Below are 22318 nucleotides of genomic sequence, written 5' to 3' on the forward strand. Positions count from 1 at the left end.
CTGCACTGTAATCATTTCATTGCAAGAGTTATTTTAGTGTTAATATGGTGAAATATTAAAATTAACATTCAAACAGTATTTTTAATCATTATTGCTTAATGTTCCTGTTCCTATATGACTTTTATTCCATGTTATATTATGAATGGAAACGAGTAATGTTGCTTTTAAATTTGGTTTTATTTCAAACCTTTTCTACTCATTGTGGATGTTTTTAATTACAAACAAAGTGAAGAATAAAGCCTTTATCTACCTAATAAGGAGTTCCTCGAAGGAAATTGAATAATTACATCTTATAATATACAATATGAATATATATGATTATAAATGTGCGGCTGTTGATAAAACCCGGAAGCTAAAAAGCTCTAAAGTGTTTGTAAATGTTGCCACTACCTGTTACAGGTACAGGGTTGCTGGGTGCTGCCCAGGTTCACTCCTCCCTCCAACCACTCGCGATGACGTCAAGTTAGCTGCAATACACGATACTGTTCCCAGTATCACTTTCCAAAATAAATCCCTAAATGACACATATCTTTAAACTTTTGCTCCAGTGTAACATCAGCAAAAGATATATACATGCGATGAGTGATGTAAAGCAAGTTAAGTTAATATAGTCAAGTCTTTTTGAGTGCACATACGTTTAAGTTTATTGAATCGCTAGTGTGACATGGTTACGATTTTACTCTGAAGGCGGAGCTTGTATCCCGACCTCCCCCTGTGTGTCTTCATCAAATTGTGTGCACTGAAGCTGGTGTGAGGTCTAACTGTTCACTCCGTTGTTTGTACGCCACAGTGGGACGAGACGTGGAGGTCAGCGCGGTCACTGCGAGGTTTTTTTTCGCGGGGATGAGAGCCACCAGGGGCCGTGCGCACTGGGGGATAACCGGGGCGCCCCGGTGTTAGTGCGCACCCAACTTGGAGCAGCGGCAGGCAAGCGGACGGGGCTGACGGTGCGTGGGGTCGGTCCCCTCCTGATGACAAAGCGGGTGACCCGGCCGATGAGTAACTCCTCGGGAGGAGGTTTCACCCGAGAGCCGAGATGATCGCGACGTTTTTCCCTCTGAAGAAACTGCGGCGCAATGGCAGATATCTTCTGTTCGGGGCGATTCTGCTGGTCGGAGCGGTGGCCGTCTACCACGAGATGGTTGCTGCAAAAGCATGGAGCAGTGGGACCAGTAAGTTTGTCTAGTTGACCAGTCCAGACGTTTTTACGACAAGTCTTACTCAAGAGTTTATCCCTTTAAACTTTTGTAAAAGTAATGCATCACTTACACTGCGCCGAATAGACAACCTGTAGCTGCCTGCAAGTGGAAATGATACAAAACCTCAATTGTAGGATTATAAAAAAGTAAAACTAAAGGCGTCACGTAGCTACAGGTGAAAAAGAAAGTGCAACATTACAAAAAGGTGAAAGTGACCAGAAAAAGCAGACACAATGTTATAGATAACAGATATGCGATAACTTACCTCAGTTCGCTTTGTTTTCAGCTTTCTTCTTCAGCTGATTAACTATTCCCTCATTTCTGACACATTTTATAGATGCTACGCACTGGTGTTGAATTGGAAATGTTCAAAGCTGTTTCCAATATTTTTTCCACCTCATTCATAAATGCGTAATTGTTCGATTTGAAAAGAGTTTTAGGATGAAATGCAGTGTATTTTAATACAACAAACCCTCGGAAATTAAAAAAAAAAACAAAAAGTGGGAGAAATATGAGGAATATTGTATTGTACTGAATTACAATAATTTTAAAGGTTTTTTCTATTTTTCTGGTCACTCACTATGTATAAAATTAAGTAAATTATGTATTAAATCACTATAAATGCATTATAGAGTAACTCATATATATTCCTTATGAGCCTTTGTATGAGCATTAACAGGAATATTTGTTTTGCTATTTCTACTTTTTCTTTCCACTAATGATGCTGGGTGAGCTTGTACAGGAAATATGAGCCCACAGCAGGTGAAACAACAGGTCGATTTAAAGACAGAGTGTGTTTAGAGAAAGAGAGCGAGTGAGAGAGAGGGGGGATGGGGAGGTCGGGGGGTCAGACCACAGGTTTAGACTCTAAAGGAAGTCTTGTCTAACACTTGGTAACCAAACTTCCTGCCCCCTTTACTTTATTTACACCTCAGCCTACCATCTGTTCCACTGCACTCACACCCAAGTATAACATCAGGGTGTCACCACACTGGCATAGATGGAGATGAGAACAGTGGAAATAGTCAGGTTGGTGTCTGCCCACCAGAGAGAAATAACAACACACGACACACACGCACACACACACTTTGAACAAAGCCAGGCGTGTAAACACATGCCTAAGACCTACATTACAGGGCTTGCCTATCTACACATTCCAGGGCTGTAGCCCCCTCGTCACAGTGGGACTCCTCTCGAGGGAAGGACTCTGCAAAGCCAAACAGATGATCAGAAAGAGCAGTGTGAAGATCTAAATGCATAATAGCAGAATGGCAGGTAGGGTTGGACAGGTTAAAACAAACTCATTACTGTTTAAGCTGTTTGTGGTGATCAAAATGTGTCAAAAACAAGCGCAACAGAAGTGTTAATTTCATCCGTGACAGTAATCTAGATTTATTACACTTAATAAGCAGAAGACACAAACTCTTATCAAAGTATCTACACGCCTCAATGTAGAAAAAAAGGAAGGATATGTTATGATTTTGTAATCATAGCTGACAGCCTTATGCAAAACCAGTTGCATCAGTTTTACTCTCCATAAAAGTGTCAAATTAGGTGATTCCAGGTAACAGCAATTATTTCTGTTATTAAATTGCTCTCAGCAAATTATAACCAATCACAGGAGGTAATGAAGATAAAAAGCAGACAGTTGAAAGAGAGATTTTGTAAGTTTTGAGACAGTTAAAATGTAGATTGTGACCAAAAGTGCTGCAACTTGACTACTAGGAAATTGCGCTCATGTGTCCTTATTGGGGACAGTGATACACATTTGCTCTGATTTTCATGGCTCACCAGGAGTTTTAATAACTCATCTGAAAAGAGATTTTCTTGTTACACCCTCATATTTATTTATTGATTATTTTTATAGGGACAAGTAGATTACATGGACCACTGCCACATACAGCAGCCTTTATAGCCTAAGCTAGTGTGTGACTGCCGTCCGTATTTGTAATTGTGATACTAGTGTAAAAGTTAGTGAGGCTTTTTGAAAATAGAGGGATACACTTTAAAAGTACTGGACACTAGGATTAATAGACAGTTCTCAAAATCATCCAAAATGTAAGATATTTTGATAGATTTAGATTTTCTTCTTTTGTTTTCACAATTATTTCTCACCCTGAAAACGTCACACACAGACAAGAAACATATCGCAGGGTTACATCACAAAGTATTATCATGACATCTTTATACACAGGCCTTGATTAAATACTATCAATCTACACCTGGTCAATAAATCTTTAAGTCGGTAAATCAAAGATTAATTTCTGCAAAATCAACACTCTATTTCATACATAGATCAGATACTGTCTGTAACCTATCATGAAGCACTTCTTTCTTTTCACAGTTGCTTCATCTTGATGACTGCTCTGACAAGTTACTAACCAGACACAAACCTCATTGTTCTACTTATCTTATAATCAGCCCCTGTGAACCTTTTTATAGTAAAAGAAAATACCAGAAACAAAACAGGAGCGATCAAAGAGAGTCTAAGTAAAGAAATGAGTCCATGTCATCATAAAACTACAGTAAAGGGCCCCTCAGAGTATCTAACATTAGGATTAGGAAGTTCACAGTCTTCCTTAAAAAGCTCTTTGGCTCTGTGTGTCCAAGTTAAAAACCCAGAAGCATTCTAACAGCAAATGTCGATTGTTCCGGTTTCCTCCTGTGCAGCAGGGCAGGAACGTTTTCATCACCTGCCAACTTGCAGACGAGAAACTGAATGATTGAGACATGCAATACGGGTTGCCACAGGAGTGCTCTTGGGCTTGGCTCTTCAGATATGGGTCTTTCAGGGATGGCTTGTTTTTCCCACATGTAGGTCACATGGGCACTTAAGAACATAGATAACGTATGAAGTGCTGCAGTTAATAAATGTCCCGGTGGAGAAATGCCTGTGTGGGTAGGTGGCTTAATGTTATGATGTACTGGACACGTCTATTGTATTTTTGAATAATCCTTTGGTGGAAAAGGTTTAATTGGAGTTTTCGTTATCCTCCCTTTTGCTGCTTTTGCTTACTGGAGAAAACCTGTTGGTCTGTTCAGTGTGTTAAGAGGGAGTGTGCCACTCCCTCTTAATTGTGTAGACTATTTAAACTGTATATTTGACTTTCTATACTGTACATTAAATACAGCCTCTCTACACACAAGTACAACAGGATGTAGAGCAAATTTTCCAGTGGGAACATTGTTTTTCAGCTGCCTCAGGAGAGTAGCTGTGCTAAATCGGTGTCCAAAATAGACCAAAACATCGCATTAATACAGTCGCCACTTGAAAAACTTCCAGTCTCTTTGTTGTTCAGATGTGATTTGTGTGCCATGCATAGTAGCTGAAAGCCAGCAAAGAACTGCAGCAATTTCCTTTTTATCTGAAAAACATGTCAACTCTTGAGTCATTATATTTCACCGTACAAAGCAATGCCAGTCATTTTGAAATGATTGTATCTGACGACTGCATGAGTAAAAAAAAGGCAACGGAAGGAGGACTGGAGTACAGATGAAGATAAAAATACTCCTCTCTTGCTTTTCTTAACCACCACTCTAGAATTATGTGCGTTGTCAAAATTGGCCCCGTGTCTCAAGCGTGTGTGTGCTTGGAAATCTCCGCCCTTGTGATAATGACAGATGCCGAGTCCACAACCACAATCAGTTCACTCACTGACACCACAAGCTCTTAAAAAAAAAAGACATGAAACACTGAGGTCTTTTAAAATACACACTGCCCTATAATTTGAAAGATGACGGAGGAGGTAAAGGAGTAACGTTTATTTATCTTCTGTGTTGAAGATTATTTTGCCAACGCAGGAGTGCCGTCGCTGCTCATTGAAGGCTCTGACTGAGATGAGTTACATGCAGTGGACATCAGCATTGAATTGGGACAGGGAGTGGGTGGGACTCAGTTGGGACACTGGGCTTCATTGTTCATGCAACATAAACCTGCAAGAAATGGATGAAAAAAGCATCTTGTATAAGAAAGACTGGTAACACCTGTAGTACGTGATCCACAATCAAGCATATTAGGTTTATGACATTGTATGTCGACAGCCTGTGTAGTTGCAGGAGTGCTTGTGTTTTTTGTGGATGTAGATATGCAGCAGAACTATGTATGTGCTGTTTCGAGATTCAGCTTAACTATTACAGGAGTTTGTTACTCATACATGTGTGCTTCCCTCTTTCCACACCTGGCAGCTGAGTCCTTCAGTTAACTGATTTTCCTATGTCACCAAACATCAGGAGCAGATCAAACCACACACTAGTTCGGGATTAGAATACAATTAGGTTGAATGCAAAGTAGGTAGGATGCCAGTGTGAGAATAACAACCTGTTGCACCTAACAAATCAGTCAGTTGAAGAGACCATGTGACAGTGATTGTATTTGTGCACAGTCGCTGCATATTTGTTCGTCAACCGTGCGCTGCGCTGATTGTTTTCACCCTCTTCCTCAGGTATGAATCCTGAAGCTGAAGGCAGCAGCTGGCGGAGAGCCATGTCTGACGAAAGGGTAAGGACGGTGCATGGAAAAAGAGGTAGTAATAGAAACTGTGATGGGGTGAAGGAAACCAAGCTAAAGACAGTGGCTTTAATGTGTGTGTGTGTGTGTTTTTCCAGGTCAGAAGGGACCATCAACTAGACTCTCCGGAGGATTCAGCTGCTTGGAGCTCCAGTTATATTCCACAAGCCTGGAAACCAGAGGTGTGTTTGTGTGTGTGTGTGTGTGTGTGTGTGTCCAAGGGTGCCTGCATACTTAAATACCCTCTTTCACCTCTTTTGAACTCTGAACAACCTGCCCATTTCCCCTCCCACTTCAGTGCATTTGCCTCTATGTGCAGCGTGTTTCCAGCAGCAGAGGTTGTCTGAGCAGCTTCTATTGCTCTGTATTAGAGTCATCATGTTTCCACTATATTAAGCAGGGCTGGGCTGTACTTTTGCCAGTTGCTTGCAACTCGTATTTCATGTTTAGGGGAAGCTGTTGCTGTCTGTGCGTTTGGCTCTACAGACTTCATGTTCGCATTGTAAATAGTGCGAGTGATCATGTTTGTGTGGGAGCTTTAAAGGCCCAATCTATGATGGAGTCTATGGTGGAAGAACATTTTATATATATATATATATATGTCACCCATTCCTACATCTAAACACGTTTGATGTGCAGTCAAAGAGTGTTGAATGTGTGTTTTTTTTACATGAGAAATGACTGTAAATGTTGAAGTAAATTACAGTTGCATAATTTGAGAAGATTCTGAACAATATATGTTGGATCTGCTGGACAAAACTACTTTAAACAGAGGATGTGAATTTATACGTCGCTTATGAACCAAAGAAATCACTGTATCTTTGAAGTATTTTCACAAGTTCAAGTCCTGCTGAATTCACAGAACACATTGACAATATGTGATTATAAAACTCATACACTGTCAAAAAACTAAATGCTCTCCCAATCGAGTGGCCTTTGATCTCAAACGTGGAAAACTCATGTTTATAGACTCAGGCAGCAGGCTGTGAAATGCCTTGAGTCATTATTTTACAGTCTTCCTGTAAGCCAGGTCATGCTAACATTTAACCGACTGTGCTGATGACAGCAGTGTTTAGCCTGACCACTAATGAAATCTGATGAACTACTAGAGGACAGGTAATATAAAGGTTTTGGCTCCAACCCGCAGTAGCGTGCCCCTTTGCTGCGCTCAACACACTCATTCACACATACACACAGCTTAAATAACACGGCTTCTTTGGCAGATGTCACAGAGGTGTATGTTTACAGGACATCTGGGCTCTCTGCTGAAACTCAACTTCCTTCTTGTGCGCGTGTGTGTGTGCTTGTGTTTCCAACTGACTTTCATTGAATGGTTTGGAAGTGGGGGAAGAGAAATTTGAGTACCGTCATTTCATTGTCACCCAGTTCCTGTTATTGTCTACCTGTGTATAAACATGACTCACCCAAATTACATAAAAACATTTACTCCTGAGCTCTAGCAGTATCCACCCGTTAAGATAGTTTTGGTCTTATTTTCTGAGATTTCTGCCTCCACCCAATTGAATTTTTTTTCCAGAAACAGTGCCTCAGCTACTCTTGATAATCTACGAAAAAATGCTGTCAACAGTTTTTATAGGGACTATTTCTTTGGCAAAAGGTAGTTCCAATGAAAAAAAATGCTTCACAGTGACATATGTCCAGGGTGATGGGTTTCTGTAAAGATAAGTTGTATTTTATTTTTTTATGTCATTTAATAATACAGTGAGGACCACAAACAAAATACAAATTCCCTCCATTGTGTTGGAGTGGAGGTAAAAATCTTAGTGGCGGTTATCTTAAAACCTGCCCCCAAACTATCTGTATGTCATAAGATACCACCAGAGGTAAGGGAGACAATCTGTTGTTGTGTTATTTGGCTGAACTCTCGTGAACTGAAGTACATTACACCGGAAGAAGGGTGGATTATAATAGGAAATAGGTGGTAGTTGAGAGCAGAAGTGCTGCCAATGCATTGTGAAGTGGTATCTAAACAAATCTGTTGCAAATGTTTATTGGTTTTAGTTCGCCAAGTACTAAGGCCAGATGGTTAATTGTCCCACTGCTGACTGTAGCACAAACACTGATGAGCTCCCAGCATCGTCATGACTCTCTCCTCTCTGCCTGCAGTATAAGGGACAAGCTAATCTGCATGTCTTTGAGGACTGGTGTGGCAGCTCTACAGCTGGTCTCCGCAAGAACTTGCACTACCCACTGTACCCCCATGTGAGTCAAACCCTAATGCCTGATCCTTGCGATTCACTTCATTTTCAATAATTATGTATAAATACGTAATGTGGCAATTCGGGAGAATCACTTATGTGTGTTCCTGCTGAGAATTAGATGAGAAGATTGATACTACTCCCACGTCTTAGAGTGATGTTGATCTTGTAATTTAATTGTATTGTAAATTACTTGTAATGTAATTTGGCAAGACAGCAAATGTTGAACTATTCCTTTTAATTGACAATTTACATTTTTGGTTTCCCAACAGTAGCTCTTGTTGTTTGTATGGTGTGTCATTCAAAAATAGAAACGTTTTCTACTTGTTATTCATAAGTCACTTTGAATTCATGAGTTAATGTATAGAAACTTAAGAAGGAAGGAACCAGTGATTTGTGTATATCTGATTAGAGGCAGAACATTTTCCTTATCTCAGTTTTTACAAGAAGACGACTTTATCAAGATCATGCAAGCACATACATCTGTGTAACAACTGCACATACATTAAAACAAAATGTTCTGCTGACTGAGAAGCAATTCTTGCTTTTATGTGGCAAAGACACCGCAGCGCACACTCTGACACAAGCAAAGGCACATGTACGCTCACAGTTGTTTCCACTCAGAGTCACATTCTACATCCACATGCTAGATCCTCATGTCCCTGGACTCAAGGTGTAGTCTCACTTTGAGTAAACATCTTGGCTCAGTCTCTGTGTTTCCCTTTCCTTGCTCTTACAGTCCAGGACTACAGTGCAGAAGCTGGCTGTCTCTCCTCAGTGGACCAACTACGGGCTCAGGATTTTTGGTTATCTACATCCTTTCTCTGACGGTACAACGTGTACTTTCTCATCTTGTTCCAGCCTGATACCACACTAATTATCTCTCCTTCAATCAGTCTCTTTATCTCTTTTTTCTCTCCGGTCTCTCAGGGGAGTTTGTGTTTGCCTTGAGCTCTGATGACAACTCTGAATTCTGGCTCAGCACAGATGACTCTCCCCTCAACTTGCAGTTACTGGCCTGGGTCGGAAAGGTATGAATGTCTATCATCTTCTCAAAGGGGCAGAGGGCTGGGGGCTAATTTCCTTATACTCGTCACTGTAATATTTGTATGCATGTGGGTTTTTTCCTTTTTTATAGACTGGCACTGAATGGACAGCCCCTGGTGAATTTGAGAAGTATGCCAGTCAGACCTCTAGACCAGTTAGGTGAGTTGACGCCAGACTAGATTCCGTTGTTGATTAACTGCTGAGGTCAACAATGCGAGTGGATGAACATATAATACATTGTAATTAACTCTGCTTCAGGAAAAACTGTCCTCTTGCCGGACTGACAAAACTCAGTTGTTAAAGCCCCTGAAAACTTGAAATTTTCAGTATTTCTTAAAGCAAAAATTGGTTAAGTTTGGGGGAATAAATATATGACTCAAAAACTCCGCTTCATCTGGACTCTGTGAGTATGTTTGATCATCTTTAATTGACAGTGACCTCTCCCTCTGGTAGCATAAACAAATCACCCAACAACTTTCATCAGATTGTCATTCAAATATTGCTAAAATTCTGATTGGTGCATGGAAATATGTGACGTCACCTTTTCTCAGCTGAGGCCTTTCCAAGTTAAACCAGTGAGAGCACAGGAAATAAAAGACACAGATGGAAATCTCTCAGTTGTAATAACCAGAACTGTTGACTCCCATTAGTCATAGTAAGAAAGTAATTGAGAGAATACATTTCACCTGCCTTTAACTACTCTTAAATATCATATTATTTACATGTAGGGAGGGTCTGACAGAAAGACATTATTGAGTTACATTATGGGAAAAGTAGTATACAGTATTTTTAAGAGCTTAACCAACACTAGGGGCCAAAAATGTATGTCAAAGAGATGTCACAGTCTCCGCTGCACCAATTATGACCATTATTTATTTTATTGCAAGTCCCCAACCTATGTGGAAGTGCAATAAGCGTCTCTTTAACCACATCAAAGTAATGTCTAGACGTAAGCACCTCTTGCCTAATAGCCCAAGCGTAACCATTTCTGTGTAAAAATGTATTTGCTCTTCTGGGAATCCAGTGTAGAATAGCTGATGTGGTTAACTCTCTACATAACCGTTGTAACACAGAACGTGGAAACAGTTAAACCACTGCTTCAAACTATGTCGTAGCATTTTTGCTAGCATGACAGAAAGCTTTTGTCACACGGTGTGGGTGTGGTTTACTGGCACTTGGCAGGAAATTTTGTAGGCTACATAATCAAGACCAGTTTGATAAGTTGACTCTAGACAGGAAATGTAAACATCAGTCATCAAGAGCAACGCTAAGTTTATGTACACGCCCGGTGGTATTGTTTGTACTAATTGTTTTGATGTTGTGAGAACCTGAACATTTTACCCTAAGTCCATAAGAGTGTAAGTGTTTGCTCAAAGTGTCTTTTTACAAGAGGCTCAAGGAGGACACATCTGTTTGAAGGAGAACTTTATATCTAGAAGTTCTGATTTATTTAAAATGTATGAAGTTTAACACATGCATGAGGGAAAGTAGAAAAATACAGCAGCAAAAGTAAACAAACATACACATGTTGCTTGTAGTTTCAGTTTCAGACGTTTTCAGAAATATATCCAGAAAATATGAGTGCAGAAGATAGATTTTAGGTTTGAGTTGTACCAAGTAAACCTATACTGATAAAAAATATATATTTCTGTTTAATCAGTCTCAAGAGGCAGCAGAAAGAGACTTTTTGCAGCCATCCAGGACCTACATGACCTCCAGATCCTGTGCTTGGAGCGTCATGATTGTATTTCTTTGAAGAAACAGTAAAGGTTTGTTTGATATGTAGTACTAAATATGAACTGTTACTGTCTTACAGGCTTTCTTCTCAGAGGAGGTACTTCTTTGAAGTTATCCACAAGCAGAACGACAGAGGGACTGACCATGTGGAGGTGGCAGTAAGTAATTAGACTCAGCACAGTCATAAAAAAATGTCCACACCCTCATTCCTTTTCCAACCCTTATATCAAATCTGTGCTCATTTTTATTTGCAATGTGAATAATGAAGTGGAAAAGACAAACAGCTCTTTGTCTTCATTTTCAAACAGTGGAAGCTCCTGGACCAAGGCTTTAGGTTCATGGTTATTGAATCTAAGCACATCTCCCTCTATGTTAGTAAGTACACAAACCCCCACACATCATTCCTGCTGCCTGAGAAAACATTACTCAGTGAATTTTGTATTGGTGTCCAGAGATCAGGGAAAATCTCCATCACACGGCGTCTCATAATCCAAAACTGTGTCTGCCTTTATTATCCTGCAAGGATGCTCAAAAGTGCATATCAGTTCAGTGGTTTTTGTTGCAGAATAAGCGCTTGTTATTCTAATGCCCTGTGGTTTTATCCCACAGATGAGTCTGCTTTGTTGATGAGTGATGTTGCCCACATACCACAGACAGCCGCCAGCCACCAACACACCCCAACAAAACAGCACAGTGCCACAGCGGACATGCTGAGGGAAGACCCACGAGACACTCTGTACCAAGGTGAGAGATTTCGCTCGCCTGCTCTATTTCTCTGCCACACGACAGATACACAACAGATAGGTTACCCGTCTTGTTTCCTACCATCCCGGATGCAAATATGGTGCAACCTATTTCCTCTTACTAAATGAACAAAGAGTTCAAAAAGTAATCTTGTCTCAAATCTGTGTGCTGTGTTTATTTGCAGTGCCTTTGATAAACAGCGAATTCCTACGTGGTGTTCTGCCCGACTGCTCGTACAATCCCAGCTATACAATCAAAGACTTCCCTCTGCTTCGTTACCAAGGACTCCAGTTTGTATGTATTTATATAGTTTATTTTATTATTTGACATTTCTACTGCTTGAGCCCCACCTCATATTGTTCCTCAGAGCATAGCAGTCACACCTCAAAGGTCCTGAATACAGTGTTGGATTTGAAGAACCATATTCTAGTGAGAAAGCAATTTTTATTATTTATGTTGCCCCAGAGCGATATGGAAGCTTTTTCTATCTTTTATGGCCCTCTATTATTTTGTTTCTGAACTTGCCCCTTTTGTGCCGAGTTATTTTAGGAATCTAAATTGCACCACCATACTAACAACTGAAAGCGCATTTAGTAAGCAAGGCGTCTGAATTCTTTCAGTTGATTGTGCAACCTATATTTCTAAAGTCTCATTACTTGATTTTTTTTAATGATCTAAAGTCTCTTTAAATTAGGCGTAGTGTTAAACGTTGCTTGACAACAAATCTCGGTTTACATCCAAAAACACATACTTATATAGTATATAACCCTTATTAAACAAGATTTCATGATTCATCGTTCAAGTTCTCATAGCTTTAAGAGCATTTCATTTCATCTCCCCAGGTCCACATGTCCTACATCTACCCCAACGACTACACCCGACTCACACACATGGAGACCGAGAACAGCTGCTTCTACCCTGAGAGCCCCTACTACATGAAGATGTGAGACCTCAGGCGCTAAACATGACAAAGTATAGATACATATGTAGTAAGATTTATTGTGACATACTGTACTAAACGGAAATACATACAATAAGAAGGGTAGGTTTTACAGTATCACCAACAGAGGGTGCTGTACCCCTCAATCTACTAAGAATTTTTTATACAGCAGAGAGTGTTTTTTGAGGGGGAATCTCATCTGAAAACTGCAGTTTGTGATTTTCAAGTAACATCAAGCAAATAAAAACCTCTAAATCTTTGCATAATTTTGCGTTATATCCTGTTCTCTCCAGGTTCGGTTTCTCCAGATACATGAGACTAGACCGTTCTGATGTGCAGGAAAAAGGAAACTCAGCCAGAGGTATTTTCTAATTCTACTTTTCATTTTTAAAAAAAGGAAAATATTTGTATTGTCAGTCCATTTCACTCTCCTTTTCTGTCTCTGCTTCTGGTGAATGTCAGATTTTGGTTTCCAGAGGAGGAAGTTAATCCGAGATGAGGAATACGAATTAGACAATGAAGCCTATCTAAGAGAAAACGGAGCAAAGCCGGACCGGCATGTAGATAACAACCTTTTTCCAGACTATGGGGATGATTATGACGATTATGCTCAAAAACGCAGGCGCAAACTCTTCTCCTTAGTCACGGCAGAAACTAACAACACCCTGAAGAACTCTTCTGACACAAATTTGCACATAGATAAGATGCAGAGGAGGCAAGGAAAAGACGTCCCACAGCCTCAGTCAGAAAAACAGAAACCAGCTGAAACTCTGCAGTCAGTGCCAACCCAAGCCTCAAAACATTACCTGAATCTGAAACAGAACTGGACAGAGTTGAAACTTGAGGGCCCCGTTAAAAAAGTAGAGCAGATAAAGCTGAGAGGGAAGCAAAAACCAGCAAAGAGACAAAAGCTGAAATCAATAGAGATAGTTGAGGGACCTGCACGGACTAATCCACCGATACCGGTGGACAGAGTGCAGCCCGGGGCAAAAGAACGACCAATAATCCCGTCAGAGCAGCTCAGTTATAAACAGCATCATATCCAGAGGTCTCGAAAAATGAACCATACCCAAATCCAAAGACTCAAAGACTCGCAGCTTCAAGCCTTAGAGAGGGACGCTCCGATAACTAAATCCACAGGGGCCAAGCAGCGGAGGTATGTAAACAGGGAGATGGAGCTCCAGCAAGTTGACACCAAGCGTTTTATCACTCCCAAGAGGGACATTAATCGCCCTTTAGTAGGGCTGAATCAGAGGGAGATGGATACCAGAAAAAACCTGAGGAAAAAAGAGATAGAGATGAATGTACCTCTACAGGATGACATAGAAAATAGTATCCACAGAGCTAAGATGATCACTAGAGGCAAAATGGTCAAAAAGAGGGTGAATACGAATGAAGATCAAGTAGGGGAGGAAGACGAGATTCACAATAGGGCCGAGAGTAGGCGAGACACCAGAGAGGGTGAAAGAGACTCTCTATGGGGACCAGGAGGAGACTTTGAAGGTGCCGATGATGAGGATCTTACCCCTGCGTCGGTGTATGACACTGAGGTGAATTGGAGCCAGACCTTCCAGGTCAACCACCTGGACCTGCAGGCACAGCGCTCAGATTGGATCGACCTGCGCTGCAACATCTCTGGAAACCTGCTGCTCCACTCCAGTGACGCTCTGCCTATTGTCAAAGCTTTCATGGACAAACTCAATGAAAAGCACTATGGGTAAGTTTGTGTATAGACCTCTGTACCTGTGCATCACAAATTATGAGAAACATTTATAGAAGGAATCAGTCAGATTTTCTGTATTATGTCTAAAAAGTAACAGTTGACAGTTATTTTCAGCTTTTTTGGCTTTCGACCCCTTAAAATTGATGAATGTTTACATGCAAACCTTCTAACAGGTCACATATGTGTCTATAAGTTGTGGTCAGTTCAAACAAGGAGTTTGAGTTTCCATTCACAGATTCTTTCAACACTTTTAGAAGATTATGCAGTATATTACAAGAAAAAATGCAAAGAGTAGAGAAAAGTCAGAAAAAAATACTGCTGTTTTTTCCCAATTCCTTCTGTTTCTTGCAACCCCTCAAATTTGTCTTTGGTGGTGCCCAGACCCTTAGGTTGGGAACCACCGACCTAACTGAACAATGCCTGCTGGCATGTCAGTCCTGCACATTTGAAAACACACTTCCAATATTATTAGACAAGTACAATCATGTACATAGATTACACAATTGTTTCATACCGCTTTTGACCCTCTGTGTCTGTGCAGGCGGTTCACATTGGTGAGTGTGGTTAACGTGGAGAAGCGTGTGGACGGGATTCAGGGCAGCCGCTACTTCCTGGAGCTGGTGCTGAAAGATGTGAACGGCCAGGTGCTGCGCCTGTCACACTACATCTACGCTCTGATTCACCACAGCAGGCAACGCAGTAAAGACTTAGGTTTCCAGCGGCCGAAACCTCAGATGTTGCTGTGTAACCCGGTGGGCTTCCGCTGGAATCCTGTTGCCACCGTCCACTTCATAGTGCCGGGTACTGTACATCTACCTGTAGCCATGCTCATTCTTTTATCATGTGCTTTACTGTGCTTCTTGTCATATGTTGGCTTCTGTTTCAACTTTTGCCGTTCTGACAGACATTCCTTATCAAGGTACTCGGGTGTTAAAGGTAAAGGCAATTTAGATAACAGCCATATGGGAAGGCTTTTAAACAACATAAAACCTCAGTATGTCAACATTTCCATGTTGGACTCTGAGTCCAGTAGAAAGTTAAATATTGACCTTAATAGGTGTCTCAAAGAATCTTTGTCAGTATTTCATTAATCAAACAAAGGCCTCTATTATGTGCTTTGTGTTTTATTATTTAGCAACAAGCTAAGATTTGAAGCTGTAGAAAGTCAATATTTCAGTTGACCGTTGCATTGTTACATTTTATGGGAGTGAACCAGAGCATTGTAAGGAAAGTCTTACTGGGAAGTGATCATAAAAAAAAGTTGAAGACGAGGACGTACTGGTTGGCACCCTGGAGAGAACAACACCTGGTGGTTAGACAATCTACGACAATAATAATGTGGTTTTTATCACTGATGCTGACGTAATTGTCCACAAGGCATGTAACAGAGGTCTTTATTTACTCAAGTAATGAAATATTGATAAGGATAATGTGGCAATACTAATAAACAATACTATTAATGTAAACATTGTGCTTCTTACAGGATTCTAAGAGTCTAGAAAGTGAATGTTGAAATATTTGTTCTACATTAATGTTTAACTGATCCTTTTCTCTATTGAAGGATACTTGTATATTATTCAGAATTCTTTTGTGTGTTTGTTTTCTAAATTGTATCAAGATACTGAACTGATGCTCACCAAAAAAAGATATATTGATTACCACTATGATGTTTCAATAATATGTCTTCATCTGCTGATATCAGGTATTTCCTTTACTCAATACATTTGACTTTGGAGCATCAGTTCAGTGCCTGAGCGCCTTTTTCTTGATATTGTTTTATCTTTCATAACAATGCACCAGATGTAATATTGGAATATAGATACACTAGTTTATGGCTTTTTTTTTCTCTAAATTGTTACTTCTTATAATACTGTTGTCATACTACAGTATGTTAAGGTGAAATGTTAAGGTGTTCATGTATATACAACACTACGTCACATGATTACCTGCACACATTTCAGACATAGTGATAATGACTGAGCTGATGAACAGTAGAAGCCAAATTATATCAGCTAATAAACGTTAAACTGAACTTCTTGTGGCTGCAGTTATTTTAAAAGCACAGGCCTCTTTATAGTTTTTGTTCATGCATTACCTGATTCCATGAATCTCCTAGTGTGGAAATAAACAATTATTTGTTTGCATGTCTGCCTCAGTTAAAAACCAGGCTCGGTGGGTGCAGCAGCTGATTGTTGACATGGAGGAAATGTTCAGAACAACCGGAGATGCTAACTTTAATCTCATCATCACGGACTACAACAGCACTGACATGGATGTGAGGAAGGCTCTACAGAAATCCTCTCTCCCCAGGTGTGTGTGTGTGTTTGCTGGACTTTTATACTGAATACAAACTTGTGAAGCTCATTATAAAGGTTATGTATAGAATATCATTATACCCATGGAATTTTCCAGGTACCAGTATGTGAAGCTGGGTGGGAATTTCGAGCGCTCCGCTGGTCTGCAAGCAGGTGTCAGCCTTATAAATGTGAGTCCTGCAACATCACTCTGCAATATCAAAAGATAGCAATAATACATCTCATGTTGTTAATCTTTCCCTCTCATTCTCCTTCAGGATAACCACAGCATTGTGTTTCTTTGTGACCTCCACATCCACTTCCCTCCCTCCATCATCGAAACCATCAGGAAACACTGTGTGGAGGGATACATGGCCTTTGCTCCAATAGTTATGAGACTGAACTGTGGGTCCACGCCATCAGAGGCCAAAGGTAGGCACAGATACACTCATCTATGGATATATCATAGATGAAAGTACTCTCTTTAACTGAAATATAGAACTTAAATTTATGTCATGTTATCAAAAGGTCACCTGTTCAGTGACTTCACATCATCAGAAGTGAATAAATGGGCTGTTCATATAGCAGTAGATCTAGAATAAATGCTTCTTTTAAATCAGTGGTTTTACTTATAAAAATAGACAATACGTGATCAAAACAATTTCACGCTTTACTCCAAAATATCCCAATTTAAAATTCTTAAATGTCACCGAGAAGATGTTAAAAAGTCAGTGAGACTTTTTTTCCACGTGAGTGTAGAAACCCTGTGAGATGTACAGAAAAGAGGGAGACAGACAGTGAAGAGACATGAGGGAAGACGGTGGGATTTAATCCAAAATGGAACAGAAAAGTGAGAAACTTTGGTTTGGATTAACAGGAATAGCTGCCTTTCCCAGTCTTTTTGTTCGTGCATGTATTGAGCAGTTTCCACACGTTCCTGCGTTGGATGGCTCCCCTCCGTTTTTCTTTGTATTACTACTCACCATTCTGGGAAGCTTGTTCTTCCACGGTAAACGTGTAAATTTGTGACTCCAGAGATCGAAGAGAATCTACAGGACGTCTCATGTCTTCCTCTTTTGTTCTCGCATGGACTTGTTGCAGTTTGTTGCCTGCAGACACACACACACTGAAATTATCTATACTGGCTACACCTGTGTTGCAGCATCTAATCCTGCCAGGTTAGAACAAGTGGCAGGTGTAGCTTCGTGAGAATGATGTCTTGCTCACCTTGATATGAGACCTTAGAAAAAGGTAGTGGTCACAGTAAGACATATATTATGACTGATGCATATCAAAACTAGTGAAAAAGTATTGTAAATAAAAACAGCCCCAGGAAATGAAGAACAGAATTAGTGTGGATGTGAAGCAACATCGAATCTGAAGGAAAATGTGACCGTCTGTTTTGCAGGTTACTGGGAGGTTAATGGGTTTGGCCTGCTGGGGATCTATAAGTCCGATCTGGACGCAGTGGGAGGAATGAACACGAAGGAATTCACAGACCGCTGGGGAGGAGAAGACTGGGAGCTCCTCGACAGGTGTGTTCCTCGCTTCCTGAATGTCAATGGATAGACTCAAATTGTTTGTTTCTAATAATTGCTGGCCACTTTTTCCTTTCCTTTAATTTTACTGGAAAAATACAAAAAGAAAGCTCTGTTGGAAAATAGCTGTTGGCCCCTTCTGTTTTTCTGGTCCCTGTTGTTCTTTGGACATTACTCATTCCCATAAATAACTGCCAAATTATAAACGTAGATGATTCGACACGGTAAATAGATCATATCAGCACTGTTACAAGTTTAATAGCACAACATTTTCAGCAATCTTAAACATTTATGAGAAAGATTTTGGAGTCAGACCCTTAGAATCAAAGAGAAAGAGCCTCAGTAGGAAAAATCTATCATGAAAGAGGATAATACACATTTCTGCACCAACAGTAATAGACACATTTTAAATGAGAGGCTTGCAATCTCATTCATTTTAGATTGATTGTCTCTCCACTTTCGTGCACTTGACAAGTTGTAGCATGCTCCTTAAAGCTGTCAAAAGCAACTCTGACTGATTCAGATAGAGATGAGGAAAGACAAAAAAGACAAAGCTAACGAAACATGAGAATACCAAACGCTCTCCTCTGCTCTTTGCTCTAGGATCCTCCAGGCAGGACTGGAAGTGGAGAGGATCTACTTGAGGAACTTCTTCCACCACTATCACTCCAAACGTGGCATGTGGAACCGACGCATGTCACCCAGCCACAGGTGACCACGTGTCACCTGCCTGCTGCACCTGTCGCCACGGTTACAACCACGGCAACCAGAGCACTAAGGCCGGAGCATGATTCCTGCTGCCTAATCGTCACACCTGCTTATCGATCAAACAGGGTGATATAGGACTGGATGCTGTCTTCAGTCTCTCCAGCTCTATGAGACATGAAACAGCAGCTTACATGTGGCAGCAGTGAAGGTCATCGCCATGGAGATACTACTGAGTTCATTTCACTGGATGTACTGTTGACTACTGAGAGGGTACTGGCCGATGAGTGCTGTTGACTATGTGATATTATATATGAAGATACTGCTGTGCACCATGTTGCTGACTGAGACCACAATAATCTGCACTACCTGCTGCAATGAACTAACCTGATCCACAAAACTGGACTTTTCAATGACACTCCAAGGACATATACACACAAGTGTCTTATATCTTAAAGATCACGAGTCTTGCACATTAGTCTTAACTGGGGAAAAAAAATGTCTTTGTTTTGTTTGTGACTAAATTAAATACATGTATTTGACTGCAGATTGTGTGTATCGTTAGCACAGCCTTATTTGTCATGTTGTAAATTATGGAAAACTTTCTATTTATTATATCAATGTTTGTAGGATTTTTTTTTTTCCATTTGCATTTTATGTTACTTCTAGTAACAAAAGACAAAAGTGTACCTCAGTTCCTGTACCTGTTGAGCGCCCCCTCCTCTGTTTGTTCTCATCAATATTAATTGTGCCTTCTGCTGTGACTGTTATTCAGGTACTGGGCCCTCTGAGGGCTGATTTTACAGACCAGTCAGGAAAAGCCTTAAACTGGAAAGATTATTACAACTGAAGTGATTTTTCAAGAGTGTATCATTAAGTTTTGTAAGAGAAACTGTTGCTTTGAAATGCTGAAATGAATTTAGACTGGTGTGTGTGTGTGTGTGTGTGTGTGTGTGTGTGTGTTTCGTGGTGTCAGCTGATGTAGACAATACTGGCATATTTGATTACGAAACAGTAATCAAATATGATACAACTGAGAAAACCGGAATTATATTCAACATCGAAAATGAATATGCATATTCTCTGTACACTGCCACTCACCAAAGATCTTATTTGAAAGTTGAGCAAATGTGTGTGTAAATGCCGCATGAAGGGCCGCTTCAGTCAAGAGCTATTTTTTACTGTAATTTATGTCTGTCACCAGCTCATAATCTTTTTATTGATCTACCTGCTGAGTTTAATTTTTGGCTCTTTGTTCCAAAATAATATTTGTTTTGTTGAATCTCAAAACCTACTTTGTTTGGCTCAGCAGTTCCTGAAGTTTCCCATCCTAACTGGGAGTAATACTGTTTTCACACAAGAAACACAGACAGGAAATATTCTGTTGATGTAGTGAATGATAACATGATCTTGTGTTTTTATCACATTGTTGTATTGTTATTTAAGACAAGACTAATGGTGCATTTTCTAATATCTGTTCACATTCCGTTTTAATGAACCTGCTGTGCCTGTCAAATTAAAATTGATACATCTTGAACCATTTCACTAAAGATGCTGCACAAATTCTGGTCTGCTGCCAAACTTTGTGAGAGTTGTGTTTGATGCTTTCCCTTTTCCTACATCACTTCCTTGGTTTTTTTTTTATATACCTCGACACTCTTTACGCTGGGAGTTCACCTCAGCCTTACTGTACGGTGTGGGATTCTCTTCTCTCAGGGACCGGTTTTTCCATTTACACTGCCTTGACAAATCTGCGGAATAAATTTCTCCAAAAAATGTTTTTGTTGCCTTTATTTTCATTACATTTTATATACTTTTTAATAGCTGCCTTTCTTTCAAGTAATGGCCTAAGAAAAGTGACAAAGAAGAAAGAAAAATTACAAAACTGAGATATTCTAGCTGTCAATTGTATGCCTACAGCCTTCGAATTCAGATAAATAAGAGGTTACACAATTTGTGGGATAAGCTTTTTTTCCACAATAAGCATTATGCCGTTAAATAGATTGAACATGTTTTGTTTTACATGACATCTCTGTCAGTTTCAGTCTGCAGTCTGTGCCTCCTCATCCTGTACTGTACACATTTCTGCAAATTCTCATTGTTGGGTTAAAACCTCACATTTAGGAAATTGTTTTAGCTTCAATTGATTGATCACTTTGGTCTCTATGGAATGTATGACACCCTTTTAAAGCTGTTTGAATATACTCACTTCACTTTCTGTGCAGACTGTATACTTTTAATGTGGACAAGACACTGATGGCTTTATTTTACAAATTCTTTATTGAGTCTGTTTTAACCTTTTGTTTAATTACTTGTATGAGAACCTTTCAGTGCAAAACAAAAATCGTTTGTTCAATATTGTTAAAGTAGCCAGCGAATTCAAATTTTCCTTTGCTCCAAGTACAATAAATGCACTTAATGTGCACTAAACCTTGACTGCACTTCTCAGCAGCACTTTATTATGGCTACTATTCCAGTGGTTTGATGACGAACAAATGCTTTTTTTGGGCGGGGGTTGGTTTACTGTAACTGTCGTGATTAATGTCCCGTATCCTCTTGTTTGTTGTGTTTATGTTTTTTCCCTCTACTGCAAATCAAATTTCCACTCGAGGAAAAATAAAGATCTGAACTAAAATAAAAACACAAGAGTCTTGGGAGTCATTCAGTGCATGGTCCTGTGCAAAGCTCTAAGTTTGTCCATTAAGTTTGTGGCTACAGAGGCTGAAGTGTCTCCAGTTGGGATTTGAGCTCCATGCAGACATTCTCTTTGACAATGTTAAAGAAAAGATGTGGTGCTGTAATTTGGCATGCGGGAGGCACTTCGCTTCCCAATGGATTCTACTATTAATATTTAGCAGACCCGCAGCATACAAATGTACCACCCACAGCATAGCTCAGCTGTGTCAGAACAGCTCACACACAAACACAGCCAGCGGCAGAAAAATGGCCACCCATAATTATGGCTTTATGGGACCATTACCCTCCCTCAATGTGGGTCCCTGCCTAATTTTCAGCTTACCTGAATTGTAGTAAAAGCACAAATAATGTGTCGGTGAACTTTTCAGAGACAATTTACAGTAAATATAGATGTTTGGTGCGATGTTTGGTTGGTGAGGACGGTTTTAAGGTTTAACAATAGTGATGAAAGTGGTCCACATAGTATGAGTAACGGCATTCAGACAGGCACATACTGTATTTGCACAGATGCTCACCAGGCCCCCATAAATTCCTTGGAGGCTGCCAACTCCATCCCGTCGCTCAGTCATTCAACCTCTATCTCACTGATGCCCAAGGACAGCTACTGGTGTGTGTGACGGTGTCTACTGTTTATATGAGAGGAATACATTCCAGTCAAGAGTAAAGGCTAAGTATATCCTGGCTCTGACATAAAATATATATCTGCTGCTTTGTCATTGTAATTCAATGGCATAGCTCAGCAGACACTGTACATGAGAAACAGCTATGATATGTTATTCATAACTGTGTGAAAGGACAATGTCAAGTCAGTTGTATTAAATAAATTTGATATTATACTGTAAGGGCTGTAGATATGTTATGTACTGCAGTAATAGAGTGAAGAATAAGCTACATTTAGCACCAGCACCAGCTTCTAAATGCAGCAAAAAAAAAATTGACAAAGACCAGTGCAGGAACTTGCAAGCCAG

The 22318-nt window shown here is 40.1% G+C and overlaps 1 protein-coding gene across 1 annotated transcript; it reads left to right on the plus strand.

Annotated features, from left to right (window-relative positions):
- Positions 1–699: 699 nt before the first annotated feature.
- Positions 700–21279, plus strand: b4galnt3b (beta-1,4-N-acetyl-galactosaminyl transferase 3b). The gene is made up of 20 exons (XM_042411439.1): positions 700–1172; positions 5642–5697; positions 5805–5888; positions 7834–7929; positions 8665–8755; positions 8856–8956; positions 9064–9131; positions 10789–10867; positions 11018–11084; positions 11319–11453; positions 11638–11747; positions 12296–12396; positions 12687–12754; positions 12856–14110; positions 14658–14917; positions 16273–16426; positions 16529–16601; positions 16689–16842; positions 17819–17945; positions 18552–21279. Exons 1-20 carry the CDS (start codon positions 1037–1039, stop codon positions 18661–18663), a joined length of 3327 nt encoding a protein of 1108 aa, XP_042267373.1. The 5' UTR covers positions 700–1036; the 3' UTR covers positions 18664–21279.
- Positions 21280–22318: the final 1039 nt, after the last annotated feature.

This window comes from Thunnus maccoyii, chromosome 5 (genome assembly GCF_910596095.1).
Source record: "Thunnus maccoyii chromosome 5, fThuMac1.1, whole genome shotgun sequence".
Classification (NCBI taxonomy): Eukaryota; Metazoa; Chordata; class Actinopteri; order Scombriformes; family Scombridae; genus Thunnus; species Thunnus maccoyii.